Source organism: Maylandia zebra, linkage group LG12, assembly GCF_041146795.1.
Source record: "Maylandia zebra isolate NMK-2024a linkage group LG12, Mzebra_GT3a, whole genome shotgun sequence".
Lineage (NCBI taxonomy): Eukaryota > Metazoa > Chordata > Actinopteri > Cichliformes > Cichlidae > Maylandia > Maylandia zebra.
Window position 1 is genome coordinate 38,190,730 of NC_135178.1, and position 27,596 is coordinate 38,218,325.

Below are 27,596 nucleotides of genomic sequence, written 5' to 3' on the forward strand. Positions count from 1 at the left end.
CTTTAAGGAATCTTCTATAGAACATCTAAAGTCTGTGTCTTTACCTGAGGAACATCGACAGGTTCCAGAGGAAGAAGTGCTGTTAATCAGCTGATTAAAGTACCTGCTGATGTCATTAGATGTAAATCTGTTGATCTGTTGGGTGGTCATGTCACTTACGACTGAGCATACCACAGACGAGTTTTTCCTCTTTTTCCTCTTCTGTCTGATTTAAAAACTTTGCAGGAGAGTCTCAGTGTCCAGGTCAGAGTTTACAGGGGTCAGAGGTCACACACCTCAGAAGCTGACAAGTGTGAGCAGTCTGAATGAAGACAAGTGGCACACTGATTCTGAGTGTACTTTATTTTGAAAGTTTAACATACGGGAAATTGAAAAGAGCATGATCAGCAGACTCACATCTCAATAAAAAAAGAAAAACTAAAACAATAAATAACTGATCAGTATTTCACTATAAAATAAAAAAAAAGGTTCACATTTTACACAGTCAATAACATCATCATCAATGGGTGGGCTAATAGGAGGGGCTGGGTTGTTACTGCCTGTGGTGGGGCTAATATTGGCAGGGCGATAGGGGGCAGGGCTACTCCTGCAGCTACAATTTGTATTTACATGCAGTCGACCTGTCTGTTTAAATGTCACTTTAGAGACCACGCCCACAGTGATTTCACAATAACCGTGGTGACCACAACATAGTCGATCATTCAGCTGATCAATAAAGTCCTCACATGAAGAGTTTGAAGAACAAAGTTCAAATATCAGAAATACATCTTCATCTTTTCCACAAACACAAGTCAGCGTTCAGTTATACATCAGAAATGTTTGGAACGGTGAATCATTTCTTACTACAATCATCTCCTCTGATTTATTAACTGATTGGTTTCTCCTTGATCTCCGATTTGTTTGTGATTGGGTTCTAATTGGTCTCTGACTGGGTTTTCATTGATGTGACTGGTTTCACATGGATCTCAGATGGTTTCTAATTGATCTGACTGGGTTGCATTGGCTCTCCAAATGGTTCTGGATCTGACTGGCTACTCATGGATCTGTGATCCGATTTCCCATTGATCTCTGATTGGTTTCTCATGGATCTTTGATTAGGTTCTGAGGTTTTTGTCTCTCAAAAAAAAAGAAGAAGAAGAAAGCAGTCTTCCAGCTGACTGGTTGGTTGAGATCCTGAAAAACAACACTGTTCAATGAAAAATTGTTACCAGACCTCCTCTGAGCTCTTACATCACTTCCTGTGGAGAGACGTCTTCACTGGTCGAGTAACTCGCTAGACTAGCCGACTATTCTGCACAAAGCCTATAGGACAGACAGAGAGGGAGAGTGGAGAGAGAGAGAGACAGGTGGACAGGCAGGCAGATACGTTAGAACAGACAGAGTGAGACAGACTGCTGCTGAGAACGTCAGCTAACCCTAACACCACCATTTTATAGCAATAGTAATTAAAGCTGCAAGCAGCGATGGGAGGGCCCTCGCACCCCGCCCCGCTGAGCCATGCTGAAAACCTCCTATACCCACCAGGTGAAAACAGAGAATCCGACATAACCATATGTCACACTGTATATAGCATGCGTGGGAAACACAGACTAAACTTTCACCCAGATTGGATGATGGTTCTATCCTACTGCGTATTTCCTGTTCCCAGTAGCCGAAACTCTAAATATAGCTGACAAATAGCATATCACTGTGTTCAAGCCTAGACTATCATCATGCCTGTGAAGGTTGGGAGAAACTGGAAAACGTATCCTGGAGTTACAGCAGCGTTGTGCTTTGTGGTGAATGATAAAAACCCGGTGTGCTGCCATGACTGCAGCACTTCACAACAACTAAAAAGCTTCACAGTTTAACATCACCAGATCTTTTGATTCCACTCACCAAAGATCCCGTTGATCTGATCAGGGCCCTAGAAGGAGTTTGTTAAAGTACGAGGCCTGAAAATGGCAAACTTCCTGTTGGATTTAGAGTTGTATATATTGATGTTGCACATGAGGCTGCCAAATTTCAGACTCATACATTAAACATAGTGCAGAGACTGCGTGTTTGAAATTTTGCAGGGGGCGCTGCGGAGCCATTTTCCAACAAGTGTTTAGAGCTACAGACCTGGAAAGCGGACTCACATGGACGTGTGTGCCAAATATCACGAGTGTTCAAGCTTTCCAAGGCCCTCAAAAGCTGCTTCCTGTTTCATAGTGAATCGCGATGGCACCAGATCGCTCGGCTCAATGAAACTCACAATTTTCACAGTGAAACATCTTGAAACATGTCTGTAAGTGATAGCAAGTCTGTGCTTCATGGCGAAACACAAAAATTCACCATGCCGCCAGGGTCATGCCCACTGATGAAAGCTCACAGTTTTCAATGTATCCCAAGATCAACTCCTTAACCCAAAGTGCAGAACATGCAGTTTCCTGTTCCCTGTAGATGGCACTGTGACCAGTTTCAAATATGGCAGCTGAAATATGTTCATTTCAACAAACGAAATAGGCCCAGGTCTGTAGTTTAGACTGACCAAATATTAAGGTGAACCGATAAAATCCCCAGGAGGAGTTGGCAAAAGTGCCAGGAAATTGCCAAAATGGCATCTTCAATTCAAAGTTCCTGTTGGGTTTGGGTTTAATTGGCCCGCAGACTTCTTCGATCATCTCAACATGTTACACGTGTGTACCAAATTTCATTCATGCAGCTCAAACCATGTGCTGGTAGTACTATCCAAGGTGAGCCATTCCCGACTCTCTGTATGTCAAACCAATGAACCATGAACATTTTCGCCAGACCTGACGAACATGCAGAATTTCATTTGTTCTTGAGCAAAGACGTGAAATAATAATAAAGGGAGCAGACACTCGGGCCCTGACAGGAGGTGAACTGAAGTTCCTCTGCTGTTTTTATTCGTCTGAAAATAATCATGTTGATTTAAAAAACAGATTACAGTTTGAACTAAGTTTTTTTTTTTTCAGATCATCGATCAAGTGAGAAAATAATCAGCACATGAACCAATAAAGGTGAACTCTGGCAAGTTTATCAACGATAACATGAACATAAAACGCGAAACATAAAAAACGACAAACAGAACGCACTGAATGAATTGTGTAAACTTCAGCTGACTTCTGGTTTAAGGCATCATCTCAATTCATTAATTACTGTTTCAGCCCAACCCTGGATATCAATATAGTAGACGTATAGCACGATAACATCCTCGCCAGTGCTAACTGGCTAACAGTCCTCTCTGATTGGACGTATCACAAAGATCTGTTTACTCGTTAACAGAGAAGCTGCTGGATTCGAACAGAAAAAGGCAAAACATCTCATCCCCTTTTAAATGAGGTAACTATGACAACTGTGCCGGCGTTTGAGCGCAGTCTTCTCAAAGCCACAACAACCCCACAGTCCTCCCTGGAAAAGCTGCAGTCTGATGATCGCTTTCAGTCTGGCTGAATGAGAAAACGACAGTTCGGCCTCCAGCTGCGTCCACACTCGACGCAATTCGCTCATTGTGAATTACAGACACTTCGGGGCCCCGGGTGACTCCTTAGTCACTTAGTATCAATCAGTCGTGTTCTTCACTCACACTGGTAGTCACTTTATTTCCTGACTGGGAGGTAGGAAAAGTTTATCTTGGGTTTAACTCAAGATTCCAGTCGCTTATTTTGCCTGTAGTCGCTTGAAGTCGTGGAACGTCATTTGCTTTCTGCAGCCTGTTTGCCACGCCACTGCGATCGCTTCTAGTGTGGACGTAGTCTAAGCTAAAGGTGTTGTTAAGAGATCCGCTTTCAGATTATTTGTCACGGCAGTAATAACGTAATATAGACAAACTTTAATAATTCATTCTCACTGACATGCCTCCCTGAGCATCCTCAGGAAATCAACTATTGCAGCAGCTGCCAAGGCTATGCTAAAAGCTAAGGCCTGAGGTTATGGTATGCTAGCAGCTAACTTAGCAGAGAGTTGCAAACTTTAATCCTTAAACATGTCATCGTCTGGAATATTAAAACCGAAGTAACCAAACATTTGAAAAAGTCAACGTAAAAACTGAAATCTACAAATGACACTAATCCAGATTACCGATCCTTTTGTTTTTCTCCGTTTCAGACATTACTGTTCAGACTAAATATCTTTCCAAGTTAGCATTAAATTAGCATTACACAAAGAAAACTGATCATCATCGGTGTCTGATGTGAGCCTCAGAGACACACCTGCCCTGGAGTTGTACAGGTGTGTCACACAGCTCAAGTTTGGCACACAGACAGGCAAAGCACAGCAAGGCAGGCTGCTGTTACCATAGGAACTAGCACGGTGACATTCATGAGTCAAAGGTCTGAGGTCATGTGACCCGACCTGGTGTCAGGTGAGGTAATTTAAAGGTCATTGAGAGGTCATATGTAGGTCATGGCACCTTTGGCGCTGCTGTCCAGGAAGACTTTGATGTAAGAGGTTGGCACATATCCCTCCTCCTCCAGGTTCCTGCGCACTCGGGTCCAGCCGTCACCCTTGTCTTCTTCCACCACAGAAAGTAGCTCCCCCTCCAGCATCGACAGAGTGCCCTCATTCTGACCTGAGGATGATCAACAACATGCTGATACCACAGAGAAACAGAAGTGTTTCACCTGGACCACACCAGAGTGGCTCGCCAATCTCACAACCAATCAGAATGGATCATTGCTTGAAAATTAGATCTGCAAAATACACTTTGACTCTAACGTGGAAATCTGAGTCTATCTGAGGAGATTCATCTATCAACGAAGCTTGTTACAGGGAGATAAATGAACTTTTCTGGAGTTTTGGCGCTGGGCTGTTGGATTTCGGTGATTTATATGAAAACATGTTAACTATGTATTAATTGCATTGCATGTATAACTTGTGTGTATCTGGCTGAGGACGAAGCATGGGCTTTATCCTCAGCCCATTTACCTGTCTGCAGGTGTTTCTGCTGCTCAGTGTTTGTTGCTTCTCTCCCAGCCTGCTTCAGCTGCAACTTTCTTTGTTCTAAGAGGTTTCTAACATCCCAAAGGACTGATTGGATTTATAGTTTGTGACATTTATGAGATTTTACATGTCATTGTAAAGTGGAACGGCTGATGTTTAAATACCTTGAAATGGGTACAGAGACTTGCAGGTTCCAATACTTGGCAATGGTTCCTCATCGTCGAAGTCATCATCAAACTCTGAACTACGAGACTTAAAGTGAAGCTCAGCGCTGTGATCCTCAGTGTAACTGCCATCGGGACTGAGGAGCGTCAGGCAGAGACACAGAGAGGTGAGGAGAGAGACAGGTATGAAAAAAGGAAATCCCAGTAATGATGTCATTAATGGTCAATCATCGTCAGAAACTACCTCTCTCTGCTGGCTGGGCTGCGGTTGTCCAGCTGTTTGAGGCTGGTGCTGCCTGGTGTAGTTGCCTGGGAATTTAACCCACAGCCTCCGCTCTGTCTCCTGGTGCTGTGATCAGACAGCCTGCTGTCGGCCTCTGACAGCCACACCTGTGCGCACACACAGAAACACAATTTACAAAATGCACACGACATTACTGAAGTGCATTTTGGTGTTTTGCACTCAAGCCACTTTGTAACAGCTTCATTACTTTCCCCACAGTAATCGGGTGGGGCTTCCACAGTTTTGTTGTATATGTACAAGGACAGTTAAGGTCTGTTCTACAAAGCAAACAGACACATTGACACACACTGTGACAGGAAGTTGATCAAACTCAGCCCAGGGTGTGTGCTCAGTACAGAATGGATACGCTTTTCTCTCTTCATTTGTTGTTTCATTTCAAATGAATGAAAGCTCTCCGCCACAGCAATATTTTGATACTCAAGAGTTCAGCTTTGGTTGTTTTCACAGTGATCGACACTATCTGGGAGACTGTCAGTGTGGAAAAAGGAAATCTCTTCAGCAGATGGAAACCAAGTCAGAAGGAGGAAAATCATCTTGAGGAAGGAGGAATCCAGCAAACTGTTATGGAAATATAATTAACAAAGCCTACAGACAACAATGAGCTAACACCTTCTAATAAACACGAGCATGGTTGGGAGAGAGACGCCATGGCGTCCATGCTGACGGCAGTCTCTCTGAGGAGCCAGCCCTGGTTCACATACAGGCAGAAAAAAAGCACTCCACACTGCTTACACCCCTCGACCCTCTCCTCTTACAGGGTCACATAAAGACTCCTCTCAACCAGTCATGGGTTTGAAAAAAGAAGGTGGCTGGAGTCTGTGGTAGCCAGTGCAATCCTCTACACCGTTGCATGCTGGGGGAGCAGGCTGAGGGCCGCAGATGCCAACAGACTCAATAAACTGATTTGTAAGGCCAGTAATGTTTGTGGGGATGGAGCTGGACTCCCTTAAGGTGGTATCAGAGAGGCGAATGTTGTCCAAAATAAAGACAATGTTGGATAATCCGTCCCACCCACTCCATGACATGCTGGTCAGTCACAGGAGCTCGTTCAGTGAGAGACTGAGATTACCCATGATGCACCACTGAACGACACAGGAAATCATTCCTGCCTGTGGCCATCTCCCTGTACAACTCCTCCATCTAACACACTGTATATAGCTACACCGTTTTCGCACACACTCCTCTTCTTCTTCTCATTCAGCTATTTATCAATATGTGATATATATATATATATATATATATATATATATATATATATATACACATATGCATGTATATACATTGTATATACTGTGTCTATTTCTTACTTAGTGTAGTGTCTGTCTTTGTTACTGTTAAGCTGGAGCACTGTAACCAAAATCATTTCCCCTAGGAATCAATAAAGTATTCTGATTCTAATTCTGATTCTTTAAGTTTGTGAAGATCATCAAGGTGGGTTCTTCATCTTCTTCCTCCCAGGTCCCCTTTTGGGTTGCTTCTTCTTCAAATATTGATCATCATATGATGTGAAATAGAGTGCTGACGTCACAAGGACCAACCTACAGGACTAAGCCTAGAGCAAGTGGAACAATGTTTTGGATTCACTGTTGACGGCGTGTTTTATTCTTTTTTCAAACCATCAGTCTTCTCTTCCCAAAATCAGTAACATCCCCAAAGAGTGTCCCATCATCACTGATTTGATAAAGGCCCAGCTGGAATGTTTTAGAGCTTCCTTTACAAATCTGTGTTCCTTTGCTTTCCCTCCTCCGGTGCGACTCCCCTTGTCGGACATGATGGCCTGTGTGGCGGGGCGTGGTCTCATCCTGGGGGCTGGCACGGGTGCTGGAGCTGCCTGGACGTCAGCCACTCCCACGCGGTCGAGGGTGGTGGGTGTGGGTGGTGGCGGTGGCCAGGACCCATGCACGAGACGCTGCCACCAGCTCCCTCCATGTGGCCGCCATTTCAGCCACCATTTGGCCCAGCTCCTCCGCCCGGTACCGCGTCTGCCAAGCCCCCATCCCAGGTTCTAGCACCACTGTGAAATATTCACAGTTTCACGCTCTTCAGCATCTTCAGTAATACCGGCCGAAGCTTTCCCGTCACACACACTAACAACAACAGACCGACAGGACCCAGTTCAGACTTTAAGCCGGCGAGGCGTGATTGCTCAGGTGCGTCCCCCTCCCTTGCTGCTGCCCGTCACAGCCTGATTTTGGAAAGAGGTATTTCGCACTGGAGAAGGCCCCTGAAACCCACATCCTGATTTGCTCTGCTTCAGGTTGTGTTACTTTTGTAATGCTTATTGCTGTTTCTGTTGCTGTCGTGGCAAAACTGAGCCTTTTAACTAGCACATCCTCCTCTGGCTTAGTGAGCTTCCTATCGATAGGTTCTTCACCCACTAATCCAATTTCTAAGTCATAAAATAATGTGTGTACGTGCTATGTGTTTACAGAGACCTGGTTCCTCCTCAGCTCCTCCTCCAGCCTTTGCAGGTTCTGCTTCACTTCATCCAGTCGAGGCTCCAAACTGCTGGCATCGCCCATCTGAGGACTTCGTTCATAAACCTCCCTCATCTTCAACAAAGCGTCCCTGAAATGACACAGAACCATTAACACACATGCACACACACGCACAGAGTCCCCCACCAGGACCAACACCCGTCTCACTAATGAGACAGCACTTTGGATCAGCTCCAGACCCAGTTCTTCCTTTGAGCTAGCTCCACCTCTGGCGCCACTAAAAACATGAAACTCTGCTGAGGTTCGCTGATCCAGGGAACAGGTTCAGTTGAAACTGTGATATCAAACTCCAAAGAGAGCGTTAACTTACCATCAGTTACCATTGTAACAGACTCTGTGAACTTGACCTGCTCACTGAATCGGATCCACCCAATCATAGGCTGCCATGAACCAGATCAGAGTCCAGTTAAAGATTGGGACAGATACAAAACATAACAGGATCATGGATTCACATGGGATCGGGCTGGATCCAGTTCAGCTCTGGTCATTTCCAGGTCATCCTGTCCAGCTCAGTTCTGTTTCTGGTCACAGCGGATTATTTCGATCTGTGTTCCTGATTTAAACGTCTGACACTGAAGCAGCAAAAGTGTGAGCACTAGAAAGTTTGCTCTACAAAACCTGCGCTGGCAAACAGTAGAGGGGCTGTAATCAATTTCAGATCACATTAATGATTAATTGCACTACTGAACAATTAAAAACTATCTCTTAGGTTTATCTTAGATCTCAGGTTTAAATATCTATCCTTTAAATTAAGGGAGGAGACTACGGAGCGCACACATTCCCAGACCTCTGATGTTGAACTTCTACAACTGTGCCATCAGCAGCGTCCTGACGTATGGATTTCTAGTGTGGTTCCCCAGCTGCACCAAGGCCGACCAGCAAGCACTCCAGCGGGTGGTGAAAGAAGCTGGCAGAATTATTGGAACAAGTCTGCCAGAGATCAGTAATATCTTCCCCACTCGCTGTCTGAGGAGGGTGCACAGTATCCTGCGGGACCAACATCACCCTGCACGCCACCTTTTCCACCTGCTGCCCTCAGGGAGAAGGTACAGGTCTATACAGGCCAGAACATCCAGACTGGCCAACAGCCTGTATCCACAGGCTGTGAGGCTCCTGAACTCTGCCCCCCTCCCCTCTCTGCCCCCCTCTCACGGACAATAACCATATCCAACTTCTTAAATAGCACTGAACTGGTTTGCATTGGTGCATTATATCTTTATTCTCTCTCCCCCCTCTTTCTTAAATAGACAACCATCATATCTCACAGTACAATAATATTGAACGGGTTGCATTGTTGCATTTTGTCATGTTTCTCAGGTCTTTGTCTGAATGTCCTATGAACATTACCTGTCTTGTTCTCGTGTTGTTGCTAAGGATTGTCTCATTGCACTGAAGCCACACTGGGTTAAATATTTACACTTGGGTTTTAAGGGGTATTTGTTTTTTTTTTAACGGGTTGTACGGAAGCCCCAAACGCAATTTCATTGTTCTTTGACAATGACAATAAATAAATAAATACTTGAAATACTTGAAATACTTCTGTTTACAGAAAAAAATTAAAACCCACAGATTCCATTAAAGTGTATCTGATCAATTCATGCAGAAAGTTTGTTCTAAGAACATGACAAGACAATTACTCATGAGCACGCAACATTCAACATTTATTGTGCCATCTTAGTCATCTGAGAAACAGAAAAATCAGTGACATAGCTCATCAGGCTCACAATCCATCAAAACTCATAGGTTGCTCCCTGTGAAACAATAAATTTGAACTTGGTCTTGAGCCCAGTTTGGGTGAAGACAGATTGGGTGATTAAGTTTGAATAAATTCTGACCAATACTCTAGAAGCAGTAGCGATTCTTGTGAATTGTGGACAGCTGGTCAACAGAATCCTCACCATGGCATGAACTCATCAGACTTTCAACAGGATGAGATAAAAACTGTTAAAATTAACAACATAAAGTCTGCATTATTGTAATGTATCAACGGGACACTTGCTATATTAGAAAAATTATTCTTTACATTTGCAAAATGTTTAAACTTCATTGTGCTCAGGCACACCTGTTAGCATAAAACATGAAATATTAAAATAGTACAAAACCTTTACTGTTAAGTGACAGTAAAGATCAGTTTATAACATGTAGACATCAAACTCTTGTATTTGTCTTCATTTACAACTGCAACAAATTCTACAGAACCAATTGCTCTGAAAATGAGTACATGCTTCTGAAACATTTGATAATATGAATATTTCAGAAACATCGTTTGAGTCTGCTCAATTGCAAAACAAAGGAAAAACTACTGACTTGCATGAGATAAGCATGTGCAGAGTCCACCATTGTATTGTTGTTCACATAAGTTTCTTAAACCATGAACAATGGAGTGATTGTCTAATCTGGAATGCAAAGTCTGGTCATTTATTGATATACAAAAGTGAAAATGGGAGCTTGCAAGTATAAAAAAAACAAACAGTAAAATAAAAACTGTCCTTAACACTAAGGCAATTGTATGCTGTGAGCATACAATTACAGTTCTGCGTGGCTTTCCGCAAGAGTCTGTTTCTTAGACCATGCACAAGTGAGGAGCACTGCCTTCCACCAATGTTCAATAGGATGTTCTGAATGACTTCAAAGGTGTCCTTAAGTTCCGTTGAATAGTCTATGTTGAGGGCAAAAAGAAGGCCCATCGGCATGGAAATGACACTCGAGACATCCCTCAGATTAGACAGGATTACTGCCGCCTCAATGACAACCAACACATCGATGATGTCTTCTTCTTTCACCATCACAATGCCAACCTTCATCCTCTTAGTAAATGTGTCTTCAATACCCGTCAGCTATGAAAGGGTTCAAAGACAAAAAAATAATATACACAATTACAAATACACAATAGAAGAAGAGCCATACTGATGCTTTGGATGATGCTGATTGGCTTTGGGTAACACTTATTAGTTGTTAAAAAATTTTCAGAATGAGATATGCACCACCATGTTACAAATCCATTTCTTGCTTTAAACAAAGACCATGTTCATAAATAACAGAGCATGTCTTCAATTGCAGAATGCAAACAAAAATGTAAATTTAAATTTACTTATTCGAAATATTGGCTGTGCTCTGAGCCAAATGTGACTGAGAATACATGAAATGTGCAAACTGGAGCTAAACTACAGGATCAGAATGTGGCTCCACAGACAATGCTTCTTTAATCAGTAAGAGTTTATTTTTTCCCCTTATATTAACAGCATGAAAAAAGAGCATATAGACATGGATGGACAGGTTGCATAACTGGCACTGAATATCAGCATCCACCTTTACCCAGCTGTCCAATGACTTTGACTCTCAGTAACCTTTAATTGCTTACCCAGTTTACACAGTCTCTTTTCCAGGGTCCAGGACATTTCACCAAAGTATTGCCCCCCACAGCTGTAGCAGCCACTGCAACCCCTTAAATATCCTAATATCTCTGGCATTACAATATACAATGTGAGAAATCAAACACAAAGCAGAACAGTACAGCAGCGAAATGTCAAAGACCCTGGTGAAGACATGAATAAACACAAGAAACTAAGAATATAAATGCTAGTTTGTCAGTTAGTTTCTCTGAAACCCAGACCAAATCCAATGTCACAGATCTCATAATAACACATTTGGTGAGGAAAAGCATACATGTAAAAATTAATCGCTAGATTCATCAATTAGGAAAATCATCGCTTTGCCCAGCCCTAGTGGGGAGTACAGGCAGAATTTTTTTTAAATGCTTTGAGACTCAAATTTAAGCAAACCATCATCTGAGGCCCATTAGAGAAAACACAAACACACAAAAGCAAATAAACAAAAAGATGCACTTTACCTGCCGTTCAGTGAACAATAAGCTCTGTCTTGAAATATTTTAAAGTAGAATGAGTGTAAAAACAACTCTTATGTGATGTAAAACTTTAGTAAATGTGGGATGTAAAAGAACACTGATTAAAAGTAACAATTTTCTTATTCCTCAGATGTTTACCTTGATGAGCAATATACTGCCTCAAAGTTACACAACAGGCTTTTTACATTAAAGCCAGCAAGTCCATTACATACTCCTTCTGTGACCACATGATCTCTTAAATTAACCTGTAAGGCTTTTTTAGATCTGAAATACTGTCCACATTCTGTGTATGTGCAGGGAAGTGGACAGCAATTTCCACAGAAAAGTGCAAAGTTTGCAAGTCCACCTCATTTAAATGACAAAAACAGATGTGATCATCTAGACCTGTGAAAATAAAGTACCCTGACACTAAAATCGTTATATCATTTGTTCTACAGAGCTATTAAATTACAATATAATCTGTGGTGTTTCCAGTATGAAAAAACCCCCACAAAAGGTAACTTACCATTTGACTCCATTGGCAAGAACAAATGCCCGGCATCAAGTTTGGCTTCACAGATCTAAAATAAGTAAAATAAAAATATATGTTATAATTGTATTGTTGTTGCCATTTATGCTGTTTGCTAATTTTCTGACATATAAACAATGTTAGTTTTGTTACAATACGGGGAATGCAGTTAAATTAAAAGTTAAATTATGCAAACAAACAAAAAATCAGAAACAACCCAAGGGACTTCCAAAAATCAGTGTCTCTGATGCCAATTATTTTATCACTACAACTCTTTTAGTATGGAAACTCACACAATTTGGTCAAACTGATCACAAGAGTTCAAAAATAAGTTAAAATGGAGCTGTTGTTAAGCATTAAGCATTTCAGGGTAAGAAATAACTGCACAATATAATTACTGCAAGAAATAAACACACTGGAGGACTATCTGATAAAAAACTAATATAATGCTGGTCTGTAGATCATATTGTAACGATGGTTAAGTGTTATTGTACAGTGACATGTTGGTGATCTCTGCACACTGTTGTTGTTCCTTTAAGATTCATGTTTGGTTGTGGTGTACAGGAAGGGGTGGGTGGGACCTGGTTGTTCTGTGTGTGTGCCAGGCTGAAGAGAGGTGGAGTTCGAGAGCGCTTCCCCCTGAGTTAACAACCCGCTGGCTTATGTGCCAAATAAACGGACAAACTGAGACCCCAACCGTCTGGTTCTTGTGAACGTTACAATATTTTGTCTCAGTCCTCAATGCACTTTCACAGCTTAGCATGCAGCAGTAAATAACAACTTAAGTGATTACATAGGAGTAAACAGATAACAACAAGCACAGGAGTCCTGCCAAATAGTTCTTTTTGAACCCAGCCAGTTATTGGAAATATTACCAAAATGAACTTCCACCAAAATACAACAGCCTGTGAACTTCAAAGAAATTTACAAGTACAGAGACAATGTGAAATAAGCTATATTAATTAGCTGAGTTAGCTTGCTAATATCGCAACAGTGGTTGAGTGTACAACCTTAAAGCTAGCGGCACAATACTTTTGATTTGGTCAGTGCTACCCATAAAAAGGCCATATTTCAGTTTATTAGGTTAAGTTTGGTCATGACACACAAGCTGGACCTTGTCGGCTAAAGTTATATTAGCTAAAGCAAAGATTTTGGTAAAAGAAAAAAACACACATCATGCCATAAATTCAAAACATGTTCCAACTTTTGTAGCTCTCTTTCCTTGTAATTATAACCAATGTTACTCACCTTGAAAGCAGATTCCAAAGAAGACGATTAGAAAATGTCCAAGTAAAGTGAGCATGTCGTTAACCGCCAATTCTCCATGATGCACCTCGATAGCAGTCACATGAGGCAGTTTTGAATCCTGCTGTGCTCAACTTCCCCATATTGTCAAGTTCACATAAGTTGCTGATTTAGCTGGACATGAGTTTTCGAGTCAGCTTTTTTTGGTGTAATTGGGACATTTTTAACTTGTAATTTTGTGCTATAACAACAACTTCAGTCATCTATCATCAAACTGATATAGAATAATATGTTACAATAACAAACATCTAGAATTACATTTTACAGTGTAATCAAACCTCTGTAACTTTGCTCTGCTTCACTTCAGCAGCATCAGGTCATGTTCACATGTTGATTCATGGTTTTCTGCTGTTTTTGTTCTACTGCAGAATATTGGTTATATGCTATAAAAAGCCAGGCCAGGAAAATCTGCTTCACGTTTTTCTGTTTTATCCTCAGTGACACAAAGAGATCTGCTGTGATGTTCACACCTCTGATAAAGTCTCACAAGTTTTTTTTATAGATCTAAAAAATATGGAGGTGTGGCACCCCGAGTATTTTGAGCATCAAGAACAAGTCTGAGATGCGTTCCTTGTGTGTTCATGTACAGCGCCCCCCCCCATATCATCTTTTTTGCTATTTGTTGTGACACTAGTTTGCATCATAGCACAGAGGGAAAAGCTCATTTGCTCCCACCTGATGTGATGTTTAGGTGGGAGCAAATGGGGCGATATTTAGGTTCGCCAGTAGGTGGCAGTGGCGGTTCAAACGGGTGACTGGCAAAATTATCCCTCACAAAAGTAACGCAGGCCAGTTTTTGTAATGGAAGCCGTCAATAACACTGAACTGTTTTGCTGTGTTTCAGGTGATAGCAATATACAAGCACTACATATATTTATGTAAAGTTTGGAGTGTAATTCTTGTTTTATATGGTAAGTGAATAAGAGAGTTGTTTCAAGTTATTCGTGGGTAACGCAAATAACGTTTGTGCGCTAGCTAAGTCACCACCTCATACTGTGACTTGTACTGTAAGAGTGCTGCTGTGATGTGGTGCTGTGTAAATAACACTGAGTTGAACAGAAAATGGAATCAGATCAGTGTGTGTGTCTGTGTGTGCGCGGTGTCTGTGTGTGTGTCCGTGTCTGTGTGTGCGGTGTCTGTGTGTGTGTGTGTGTGTCCGTGTCTGTGTGCGCGGTGTCTGTGTGTGGGTGTGGGTGTCTCTGTGTGTGTGTGTGTGTGTGTGTGGGTGTCTGTGTGCGTGTCTGTCCGTGTGTGTGGGTGTCTGTGTGTGTGTCTGTGTGTGCGCAGTGTCTGTCTGTGTGTGTGTGGGTGTCTGTGTGTCTGTGTGTGTGTGTGTGTCTGTGTGTGCGCGGTGTCTGTCCATGTGTGTGTGTCTGTGTGTGTGTCTGTGTGTGCGTGTCTGTCTGTGTGTGAGTGTGAGTCTGTGTGTGTGTCTGTGTGTGCGCAGTGTCTGTCCGTCTGTGTGGGTGTCTGTCTGTGTGTGTGTCTGTGTGTGCGCAGTGTCTGTCCGTCTGTGTGGGTGTCTGTCTGTGTGTGTCTGTCTGTGTCTGTGTGTGTCTGTGTCTGTGTGTGTCTGTGTGTGTGTGTCTGTGTGTATCTGTGTGTGCGTGTCTGTGTATGTCTGTGTGTGTGTGTCTGTGTGTGTGTCGGTGTGTGTGTGTCTGTGTGTGTGTCGGTGTGTGTATGTCTGTGTGTGTGTGTCTGTGTGTGTGTGTCGGTGTGTGTGTGTCTGTGTGTGCGTGTCTGTGTGTGTCTGTGTGTGTGTGTCTGTGTGTATCTGTGTGTGTGTGTCTGTGTGTGTGTCTGTGTGTGCGTGTCTGTGTGTGCGTGTCTGTGTGTGTGTCTGTGTGTGCGTGTCTGTGTGTCTGTGTGTGTGTGTGCGTGTCTGTGTGTGTGTCTGTGTGTGCGTGTCTGTGTGTGTCTGTGTGTGCGTGTCTGTGTGTGCGTGTCTGTGTGTGTGTCTGTGTGTGCGTGTCTGTGTGTGTCTGTGTGTGCGTGTCTGTGTGTGTGTCTGTGTGTGCGTGTCTGTGTGTGTCTGTGTGTGCGTGTCTGTGTGTGTGTATCTGTGTGTGTCTGTGTGTGCGTGTCTGTGTGTGTGTCACCTCTGCTCGCGCTCTCTCTGTATCTCCTGGTTGATGTTAATGATGCGGCCCTGAAGTTTCTTGCGTCTCTGTTCAGGAGGAAGATGGCTGCAGTCGGCCGGACTCGAGCCCTGCAGCATCAACACACTCGTTAAACATCAGTAAGTCGAAGGCTCAAACACACCTGGACGTCTCTGACAGGTGAGATACTGACCAGTTTGAGTGACAGCTGTCCGGTCAAAGAGGCGAGCAGAAAGAAAGACAACAGATGTCATCATGAATGTGCCAGGCGACTATGTGTGCGTGCACAACAGCTTGCACTGCAGCAGTTAGTGTAGGAAACAGTACGTAGTAGACAGTGCCTAACACAATTATTAGTCATAAAAACTCAAACAATTTAGAAATTTGTGATCAATGTGTTTGAAACTATTTTTTATTTTTTTAGAGAAATTGAATCAGTGTTTTAAAGCTGCTAGGGGCGACCGTGGCTCAGGGGGTTGGGAAGCGCATCTGTAACCGGAAGGTTGCCGGTTCGATCCCCGGGCTCTCTGTCCTGGTCGCTGTGTCCTTGGGCAAGACATGTTACCCTACCGCCTACTGGAGTTGGCCAGAGGGGCCGATGGCGCGATATGGCAGCCTCGCTTCTGTCAGCCTGCCCCAGGGCAGCTGTGGCTACAACCGTAGCTGCCTCCACCAGTGAGTGAGTGAATGAATAGTGGCATTGTAAAGCGCTTTGGGTGCCTTGAAAAGTGCTATATAAATCCAATCCATTATTATTATTTGGCAATCAAATAAACATCTGAGTGTCATTTGGTTTCTTCATCAATTATAAACATAATAATGATGATGATTATAATATTGTAGCATTAAAATATCACGTAGATTAAAGTGCATGCTGCTGGATTAACCATCACAGAGACATAAATATGACTTTAGTTTGTGGTGTAAACCTCACAGCAGCTGGACTCCAATATGTGTTATAGTATTTAAGATATAACGTAGTATTTCATGTAGTACAGTATGCAGTACATCTTGTACCCCTCTCTTGAGGCTGCGCAGACACTGCTTCCTGGTTCTGTAGCCAGAGGTCATGAGGTCATTCAGCCGCTGTGTGATTGGTTCTCGGGTGGCTGTGGCTGTGGGTGGGGACTGGGGACTGTTGGCCATGCCCCCGGGTGAAGGAGAGGTTGGGGGTGGGGGTGGAGGCTGGCGGGGGGAGGACAGGAGGGTCAGCAACTGAAAGGAGAGAAAAGGACCTGAGTACAGCCAGGTGATTCCTCCAGGTGTGTCTCATCTGCACCTTGTGTGTGTGTGTGCGCGTATACCTTGGTTTTTCGGATGAAGGGCCACAGCTTTCTGCTTTGTCTCCGCTCCTCTGTCCGGTTGTCGAGGTAACTGGATTCAGAGATGCTCCGCCTCATGGTGGCGCTGTAGTCTTCAAATTCGACATCACCCGGGGGGTCGAATCCTGATTTATACACCTCCACCACCTGACGGGTGTCCTGAAAGGACATTCACCACATAACATCAGCTAACCTTTGACCTTTACATCCCATATTGGCGTGTTTATGAAGGCACATTTTGGAGTTCCTTCATTAGAAACATATCTGCAGATGCACACCCTCCCGCACCTCAGTTAGAAGGTTAAAGGTCAAAGTTCATGACAGCAGAGTAAGAAAGCTGGACTTTTGTCAAAGCCGGGAAGGCTCCTAAAGACCGCTGCCTAAGCAAAACCCTGTAGTGATCCCATACATGTCAGGAGTATCGGAGCAGCTGAGACACACTTTTTCTAAACACGACGTCTCTGTGATTTAAACACTCAAAACACGCTGCGCCAAAAACTGGTCGACCCCAAGGATCATGGTGCACGCTGTTAAGTGCAGGAGGATTGCCAGGATTTATACATCGGGGAAACCAAACAACCTCTGGCGGAGAGGATGGCACAACACCGAAGAGCCACCTCGTCAGGCCTGGACTCTGCAGTCTGTTTACACCTACAGGCCAGTGGACACTCTTTCAAGGATGAGGATGTAACATCCTGGACAGGGAGGAACGCTGGTTTGAGGGCAGAGTCAAGGAGGCCATTTACGTGAAAAGGGAAAGACCAGGGCTAATGCGCACGCAGCGACCGGCAGTGAGTGAGAGCTTGGCATCCTAAGTTTTTACGTTTTTAAGTTCTTATCGTTTCTTTTTGTTTCTATCGCTGGCATGTGTTTTGGTTGAAGGAAGTGACAGTTTTCTTACAAAGTGACGCTCCACAACAGTGAGAACGTCATGGATTCTTTTTTCTTCATTGTGGTTGGATTTCTACTGTGCTGGCTTGTTTCCGATGATGTGGGCGAGGCCATGAGTCAGCTGAGGATTGTTTGCTCCCGCGACGAGCTGTTACAACTTAACTTACCGTATGATGGTAAGGACCTCACCTCATGTATGCCGGATTTTATACATAGAGACTCTAACAGAACGAGTGAGAAGAGGAAAAGAGGGAGACGTGGAGGTGTTAAATTGCGTCTGAGGAGACAACAGGTCAGTCGGTTTCCCCTGCCGTCTGTTATCCTTGGAAATGTTCAGTCTCCTAGGAACAAGCTGGATGAACTCCAGGGAAACGTCAGGTTCCAGAAAGACTTCAGGGACAGCTGAGTGATGGTTTTTTCCGAGACATGGCCGACGGAGCTGGAGCTGGACCAGGACCAGGACGCCGATTTTTCAGTTGACGGTTTTGGAGCTCCCTTTCGCCAGGATCGGGATGCACGGGTAACAAGGAAATCTCAAGGAGGGGGAGTATGCTTGTATGTGAACAAACGTTACTGTAGCGCTGTGACTGTTAGAGAGTGTATTTGTACACCAGATGTTGAACTTTTATCCGTGTCGCTGCGCCCTTTTTATCTCCCTCGTGAGTTTCCACAACTTTTTATTACCATAGCTTACATTCAGGGCTCACCCCGCCTCCACCTGCAGCATCATCTCAGACGTAGTGCAGAAGCTGCAGGCGCTCTCTCCTGACGCCCAAACTTTATAATGGGGGACTTTAACCATGTCTCTCTTGAATCAACTTTGGGCAATCTGTATCAATATGTATCCTGTCCTACCAGACGGGATAAAATGTTGGACCTTTGTTACGGATCGGTGAAGAATGCTTATAAATCCCTCCCGCTTCCTCCTCTGGGATCTTCTGACCATAACTGTGTGCATCTCAGTCTTAAAACGAGAGAAGACAAAGACTAAGGATGTTGACATATGGTCAGAAGAATCTGTGCTTACAGATTGGGAAGTTTTTATTCAGTCTTGTGGAGATGATCTCGACGCTTTGGTGGATGTTACTAGCTCTTATGCAATATTTTGTAAAGACATGATTATACCCCGTAAGCGCGTTAAAGTCTACGCTAACAATAAGCCGTGGGTCACTAAAAGCGTCAAATCCTGTTTAAGGAAAAAGAGACAGGCCTTTAAAGAGGGGGCTGTTACTGATTTTCAGACAGCCACCAAGGACCTGAAAATCGAGCTCTTGAAAGCAAAACAGAACTACAAAAACCTTCTTGAAAGCAAATGTGCTGCAAAAAATTTTGGGTCTGCCTGGACTTGTATGAAAACCATAGCAGGGTTCCAAAATCCCCAGAGCAGCAGTCAGATCATCTTAGATGGTTTTAATTCAGACAGAGATTTGCAAACGCTTTAAACATGTTTTATGCTCGTTTTAGTTCTTCTGATTTCAGCGAGGATATTTCTGAACTGAAACAGAAACTGAGAGATACTCAGCACTTTATCATTGAACTCAGCGATGTTAAAAAGGCCTTTCATACTGTCAATGTGAACAAGAGCCAGGGTCCTGATAATATTAGTGGCCGCCTAATTAAATCTTGTGCTGATGAACTCAGTCCTATATTTCAGGTTATTTTTAACAAATCCTTGCAAACACAACATGTGCCCTCTCTTTGGAAAGAAGCAGTCGTGGTTCCTGTCCCTAAATCTAGTCGTCCAACAATTCTAAACGACTTCAGGCCTGTTGCCCTCACTTCAGTTGTCATGAAAGTCTTTGAAAAAATCATCAGAAATGTGATTATGAAAGAGACTGAACATCAGCTGGATCCAATGCAGTTTGCATATAGGCCCAACAGAGGAGTGGAGGACGCACTTTTGACTTCACTAAATCTGATTCTTAAACATGTACAGAGTAAAGGGACTTTTGCAAGACTTCTTTTCATTGACTTTTCTTCGGCTTTTAATACAAAACAGCCCCATATTTTAATTAAAAGACTTTTAGATCAGTTTCGTTCTTTTATTTTGTCCTTTTGTTTGGTGGCATGGTTCAGTCAGACCTCTGTCACAGAGAAAAACTCTCTGAATCAGATAGTGAGATGGTCCAGTCGTCTGATAGGTGAGCCACAGTCTTGTTTAGCCTCCCTGTACTCCAAGCAGGTACAGAGGATGGCTTTATCAATCCTTAAAAATGGTTCCCATCCTCTAAGGGGTGAATTTCAGCTTCTTTCCTCAGGACGGAGGTTTCTATTTCCGAGATGCAGGACAAAGCGTTATAAAAATAGCTTTGTCCCCGTTGCTGTCACTGAATTAAATAAGAACTGTTTTTGATTCGAAATATTAAATTACTATATATGTGCTACAGGGAGGTTTATATCTTTATTAGGTATGTTTGTTTTTGAAGGGATGCCAAATGCTATCATTTTGTCTGTAAAGCAAATTTACCTTGCCTATGGGTATAAATAAAGTTACCTTGACCTTGATCTCTGTATCCAGGAGGGGGCCTAAGGGTACATCTGTCACCATCTTACAATTCTGTGATTGCAGCCATTCCCCAACTCTCTGTGAATGGTAAATGATCATAAACTGACCTCACAGCCCATTGTTCATTCAGTGCTGCTAGTGTCAGTCATTGTGCAAATGTCCTGTTTATAAGGTTGAAACCTGCAGTCAGCTGAGACTGAAGACGTCATCTGATGATGATGAAACATTTCTCTCACTGAACAGAACCAGATGGACAGAATCAGCCTTTTGAGATTGAACAAGTGTGGCTGTTTGGAAGGAGAAAGCCTCTCCTCTAAGAAGAGCGTGGCAGAATTGGGTTAGGATTGCAAAGCTGCATCAGAACAAAGCACAGGACTTCTGGAACAGACAAAACCAGAGTGGAAGTCGGAGAACCCAGAGACACGTGCAAACTCAGCACACAACCTGGCCAGATGGTGGCGTTAGATATTCCCTTTCCACCCGCCATGCTCGCTGGCGTGTTTCTTGTGAGTTTACTCATCTAACCAAATTCAGTCTGAAGGGTCGATGGACTCAAGGACATCAACACGGTCACATCGGAACTTCTAGGGAGAAAACTAGATATCCAGATGTGCACATGGAAATAACCTTCAGGGCAAATTAGCCTAATCTAAATCAGGTGTTTGGTTCTGTGGGCAAAGTCCCGGGACTCTCACCTTTCTTGGCTGTATGCTTTCAGCAGCTTCCATCATGGCGTCCAGACAGCGGCTCACAACAGGAAGAACTTTTCTCTCAGCCTCGGCCAACGAACGCATCGCCTCCCCAATCCTCTCGATCCGCCGCTCCTCCATGTCCTGGATACGCTGCAGGGCAGAGGCACATGCCTGAGTACACATCGCCACACTCACTGATGACATCACTGCATAACAGGAAGTCCTACCTGGTAAATTACTGGTACCAGTGTGTGGTAGTGCTGGTGCTGATCCTGGTTAAACTGGTTTAAACTTGTCACGTAGTCTTTCCTGGACTCCTCAGCAGCTTGTTGTTTCTGCTGAGCTGTCTGACGAGCCTGAAAACAGAGAAAACTTTCACACCGACGATTGCCAACGGGAGACGACTCAAAATATGCTTATCAGTGAAGAAGAGACGCACCTTCAGCGAGCAGCGCTGTGATGGACGGACAGACAGAGAGAGACACAGGCAGACAGACAGGACTAAGTATGATGTTAGGGATTAAAATGGACCACAATCAGCTGTTTTATTCAACCCCTGGGTCATAGTTGATAAATAATGTCCAATCATATCACTGCAGGGGTGCTCAAGCTTCGCCCACACTCCCCCTGACAAGAGCTTAGTGTTCTGACCTTCTCTCCATCCGTTTTATTGTCCAGGTCGATTTTGTCGGAGACGTGCTGAGCTCGCTCCGCCTCCTTACAGTCACGTTCGAACCGCCGCTTACTCTGAAAAATAAGTAAAAAAAACCAACAAACAAACAAAAATAAACAGTCCAAACAAGTTTCCGCTTCTACAGAGTTTGGGGTGGGGACAGTGTGTTGGTGGGCAGGGGCAAAGGTCACTTACAGACTCCAGCTGTTTCCAGGAGCTCTCAATGTGCTGCTGTGCACGGCGGCCATCTTGGAAATGCTGCGACAATAAAACAGACTGGTCAGACTGGTCGAACCGGTTGAACTGACGAAATCACACTGAGAATAACTGGGTCTGCACTACAAAGCAAATTAAGCACACCCAGTTTGTTTCTCTGTGGCCTGTAGTGATGGAATTTCCGGCTCTTTTTAGAGAACTGGCTGTTTCGGTTCGACTCACTAAAAAGAGCCGGCTCTTTCAGCTCCGAACCAGCTCTTCAGGTTGTTTTGTTGCTTTAATTAATTTATTATTAACAATAATATTTATATATGTTTATATATAAATATATGCGGTGGCCCCTAGAGACAAAACATGCACAAACTCCAAAACACATTTCTAGCATGAACTGAACTTCCAAAACAGAGCTACTAGATCAGTTAAATTACACAATTGAAAGCACGAAAGCATATGTGTATTGTTTATGTATTTATACACAAGCATTCATATATAGTCAAATAATTTAAAAAAAAAAAAGTTCATTTACCTGTTACTACCACACACCAAATCCGGTCGTTGGTACTTGCTGGCTTGTGTAGCCACTAGGTAACAAAAGCTCAACACTGCCCCCTAGCATCCTGGAGCACTTCTGTTGTCTTTTGTACGTGCTTCAGAGTTTGTATGTGTTTTTACGTGTTTTGGAGTTTTTAAGTGTTTTTACGTGTTTTGGAGTTCGTACGTGATTTGAAGTTTGTATGTGCTTTGTCTGTAGGGGCCACCGTAAATCTCCATCCATCCTCATCCGCTTTATCCGAGGCCGGGTCGCGGGGGCAGCAGCCTAAGCCAAGAGGCCCAGACCTCCCTCTCCCCAGCCACCTCCTCCAGCTTATCCGGGGGAACACCAAGACGTTCCCAGGCCAGCCGAGAGATATAATCTCTCCAGCGTGTCCTGGGTCTGCCCCGGGGCCTCCTCCCGGTGGGACATGCCTGGAACACCTCACCCAGGAGGCGCCCAGGGGGCATCCTTGTCAGATGCCCGAACCACCTCAGCTGGCTCCTTTCGATGTGGAGCAGCAGCTGCTCTACTCTGAGCCCCTCCCGGATGGCTGAACTTCTCACCCTATCTCTAAGGGAGAGGCCAGCCACCCTTCGGAGGAAGCTCATTTCTGCCACTTGTATCCGCGATCTCGTTCTTTCGGTCACTACCCACAGCTTGTGGCCATAGGTGAGGGTAGGGACGTAGATGGACCGGTAAATTGAGAGCTTCGCTTTTACACTCAGCTCCCTCTTCACCACGCGAACAAGACCCTGAGATACTTGAACTCCTCCACTTGGGGCAGGAACTCATCCCCGACCCGGAGTGGGCACTCCACCCTTTTCCGGCTGAGAACCATGGCCTCAGATTTGGAGGTGCTGATCCTCATTCCCGCTGCTTCACACTCGGCTGCGAACTGTTCCAGTGCGAGCTTTTATACTTTTATTTATTCACTCCACATAAAATGTAATAAATAAATCATATAATACAAAAAACAACTATTCACAGTTCAACTTTTAACTATTTAAATTTTCAGCTTTTTCCTTTTACAAATTTAAAGTGAAACAACACAAAACACCGCAAACCACAACACAATTAAATATAAATTAAAATATGAAAACAAAAAGAAGATGCACATTCTCTGTCATATGGACCTGCATGAATAAACTTTCTGAATCCTTTATCATCTGCAACTGAAAATAGTTGTGGATGATTACTATACCTTTCTAATGTGACGTTGTTGTCCCTGGTAGTGATGTGCGGATCGATCCTGAAATATCGATTCCTCCGATACCAAACATTTATCTTCTAGAATCGATTCTCACATTAAAATATCGATATTTTAGTAATTTAGGGTAAATTTGTAGTTTATCATTAACAGAAACACAGTGGAAAGAAATTATAAAATTCAGATTGTCTACATTCAAAGGAACTACTTCCTCTTCCGCCTTTCATAGTCATGTGCGAAATACGGCTGTATAAAAGTCTCGCAGCCCCTTGGCGTGCGCGCTCACAACAATGGCTGAGCGTAATTGGAGTCATGTGCGGACGTATTTTACCTCCACAAACAGCTGAGACGTGGTTTGCAATACATGTGGCAAAAAAGTGAGGTGTTGTGGCCATACTTGCCAACCTTGAGACCTTAGAATTAGGGAGACATTCAAAATGCATTTTACAGGGTTTATTTATCGGGTAAAATATGTTAAATGTCACCGTTATTATTGGCCGGCCCGGAAACAGCGGGGGTGTCCAAATTCAGAGGCTGCTTCCACCTGAGGACCGGCTTTCGCGGTCTAAAGAAAGCCGGGTAGTACGTCACGAGCTCCCTTGGTGGAGTGAAACTGCCGTCTGCTCCTTGCTATCTAAAATATAACCGGGCGCTGGCATAAACTCTCGACCATCTCACACTTTGTTTAATTAATTTTCTGTTTGACGTTTATTCAGCTGTGTGAAAACCCCGGAGGAACCCTCCCAAGGGATTAATAAAGTTTAATTTAATTTAATCTAATCTAATAACTTTAATCTCAGCCAAACCGATTTACTCACGAACAAATAAAACACTGAAAAAGCCAAACAATAACATTTTGAAGTTATCAAAGTGACTTATATATCATGTTTAACCCGAGTAATGAAAGACCGTGGGGGTTTGTAAACGATGTGTAGGTCGGCTCAGATATTTGAAGTTTACACAGCTACATTCTCACCTGAAAATATGTTAAAAGTTTTCTTGCGACCCAGAAAGAGAAATAAGAGTGATATTAAAACTAAGTCGCTGCCGCCATTGTTGGAAACTGGAATTGGCTGGGCCGCGCTATGAATTCTGCAATATGGTTTTTCAATTTTGTTGTCCGGGTGGAAAATCGGCAGGGTTGGCATGTATGTTGTGGCAACATCACTAACCCTGTCAAACACCTCAGAGTAAATCATATCACAGAATATGACGAGCGTATGTTGAGGTGAACTGAAGAGGAGGAGAGGGACAGGTGCTGCCAGGGCGAGACAGACGTCTCTCACGGAGTCCTTTACTGCTGCAGGCAGGCAAGGTGTTCAAAATGCGCACAACTTCAGTTTTTTTATTTCTATGTGATGAACTCTGCATTATTAAGTGATAAGAACAAGTAATCTGATGTCCTGTAATCATTATGATGCTATAATTTGAGATACAATAAATAAAATAAGTTTTTGTACAAAGTATCGGTATCGGATCAGTATTGTCGATACCACCCTGAATATTACTTGGTATCGGATCGGAAAGGAAATCAGTGGTATCGCACATCACTAGTCCCTGGCTCTCTTTCTCTCTCTCTCCCTCCCGCTCTGTTCCTGTGCTACTGAGTGTAACTACCGCCCCTCCCCCCTCTACCCAGCGTAAAGCACAAGGCTTGCGTGTGGAGTGAAGCGGAAAAAAGTGCGAGAGAGAGGGTAAGAGAAAGGAAAAAAAAAAAACCCACGGCTCGCGATAAGGAGCCGGCTCGCGCCGTTCACGTCAAAGACCCGGCTCTAAGAGCCATTTCGTTTGCGACCGACCCATCACTAGTGGCCTGGACTCAGGCTGGCAGTGGGATAAACAGTGACACGAAGCGGTCTGCTGCTAAGTTAACCACGGTTTGTTGATCTAGCTACTAGGGGTGCAACGATACTCGTATCGATATTGAACCGTTCGATACAGTGCTTTCGGTTCGGTACGCAATCGAACAATACAATTTTTTAAATTTATTAAATCAACTTTTTTTCTGACGATGCTGTCTGTGTTGAGTGCTCAGTGGATCTGCGTTCGACTACTCCGCCTAGGCTGTACTGTCGAGCGCAGATCCACTGAGCACAGCGCAAGCTAGCAAGACAGAAGCTAAGCTCGTTGCAACATGGCAAATTGAACCTCCCCCACCCTCATTCAGATCTGGCCTTTGGAACTATTTTGGTCTTCATGTGAAGTATGACCCCGTCCAGCCCCACGCACGGGGCGATCCGCGGTAGCTCGTTAACGGAGATTTGCCGTGTTGTGGCGTTAACGTCATTTCAGATTTACGCTGACAGCACTAGTGGGAACACAACGAATATGACTGCACATTTACTCCGACATCATCCTAGTGCAAAGACAAGTGGAAGCAGACAAAAACAACAAGCACGCACGCTACAAACTTTACCCGAGTCATTTAGACAGCCGTTAGCACATGATTCTCCTTATGGGGACCTGATATGTTTAATATGCTGCTGAGAATATAGCCCAGAAGAAGCGCGTAGTATAGCTTTTATTTTGAAAGAGCCATTTCTCTGTAATAAACTCTCTTTTCCAAAGATGAGTGATTTCTCCATCAGATAGATTTATTATTTTATCCCTTTGTTGTTTCAGCAACATTAAATTTAAAAACTGAACGCTTGAGTTAAAATATATATTTATAATTTTAATAAATAGCAAATTAAAAAAGCATGAACATTTTTTTGTATCGAAAAAATATCGAACCGTGAATTTTGTGTATCGTTGCACCCCTACTAGCTACAGGAGTGTTCACTTGAAAGGGGCGGTGTTTGTAGCATCTGACCAATCACAAACATCGAACATGTTTACACAGCAGCGCATAAAACACAATATAAACTGCAGTAAATCAGGTGTGTGTGTGTGTGTGGAGGTGCTGCCACTTGGCGTTGACTCTCTCTGCTGTAGAGTGTCACTCTCTGTTCCAACACACAGTGGTGTTTTTGTGTCACCAATTTAATTAAAAACTTATAGATAACTCCTTATTTCACAGTGTAATCTTCACGTCCTTGATCTGAAGCACACTCTTTGTTGATTAACTCGCTAAATGCATCCACAGCATTCCCTCACTGTGTCTGCAGGGTTTTGCTAGCTTAGCTCAGTGGTTCCCAAACTTTTTTTGCTAGGCCTCCCTTCGTTTTACAAGAAAAATGTTCGCGCCCCCTCTTTGCTTCAATGCTTTGTTTTAATGCATGCCTCTGTAGTGCTCACCCACATTTGCGTCTAAAAACAAACAACGTATTTAGGAGCACGTGTGAGAATAAAAACTAAGACAGCATTAAGCCTACACAGCCTCCAATTTTAAACAAGAACACTGATAATACAGCAGTAGTGAAGATGACGCTGTCATAGTTTAACATGGAGCCGTGGCCCATCTGCAAAAAGCAAAGAGTGAGCTCAGGTGGAGTGAAAGTTTTGTTTCCTAGCGTCCAAAACAGCAGCTGTTCCTGTAATCACCATTAAAACCTTTACTGGGAAAAAGCTGACAGAAGTCCTTCATCAGCACCTGATCAACAAACTTCAAACATGAAAAAGAAAAATCTCTGTAGCTGCTCCATCCACCACCATTTGCTTTGTTTAAATTGAATAGCACCAAATCACAACAGTTGTCTCAAGGCGCTCAAAGCAGTCTTAGGATGGTCTATAAGACACATTGATGGTTTGGAGAAAGTACTGAAGTTAAATTGGAAAGATCAATTGGCAAAGAAGAGTCTAAATAAAAATGGAGAGTCCTCTTCACACACTGAGGTCAGTTATGGAGTTCCACAGGGTTCAGTGCTAGGACCAATTCTGTTTACATTATACATGCTTCCTTTAGGCAGTATCATTAGAAGACATAGCATACATTTACACTGC

The 27,596-nt window shown here is 43.5% G+C and overlaps 1 protein-coding gene across 3 annotated transcripts in view; it reads right to left on the bottom strand.

The window, feature by feature from the left end:
- Positions 1-323: 323 nt before the first annotated feature.
- Positions 324-27,596, bottom strand: part of LOC101471546 (formin-binding protein 1) — a 36,105-nt gene continuing 8,832 nt past the window's right edge. Inside the window, exons 5-18 of one of the 3 annotated variants that reach the window (XM_076891222.1) lie at positions 21,952-22,014; positions 21,735-21,830; positions 21,523-21,537; positions 21,311-21,439; positions 21,087-21,233; positions 16,977-17,153; positions 16,681-16,887; positions 15,866-15,880; positions 15,673-15,782; positions 7,830-7,962; positions 5,335-5,480; positions 5,091-5,227; positions 4,397-4,555; positions 324-1,302 (exon numbers count right to left, since the gene is read on the bottom strand). In XM_076891222.1, coding sequence (XP_076747337.1) covers positions 1,274-1,302; positions 4,397-4,555; positions 5,091-5,227; positions 5,335-5,480; positions 7,830-7,962; positions 15,673-15,782; positions 15,866-15,880; positions 16,681-16,887; positions 16,977-17,153; positions 21,087-21,233; positions 21,311-21,439; positions 21,523-21,537; positions 21,735-21,830; positions 21,952-22,014 — 1,563 coding nt within the window. In that variant the 3' untranslated portion in view covers positions 324-1,273. The remainder of the gene's footprint in view (positions 1,303-4,396; positions 4,556-5,090; positions 5,228-5,334; positions 5,481-7,829; positions 7,963-15,672; positions 15,783-15,865; positions 15,881-16,680; positions 16,888-16,976; positions 17,154-21,086; positions 21,234-21,310; positions 21,440-21,522; positions 21,538-21,734; positions 21,831-21,951; positions 22,015-27,596) is intronic. The other 2 variants (XM_024804596.2, XM_024804597.2) reach the window with 2 other exon arrangements.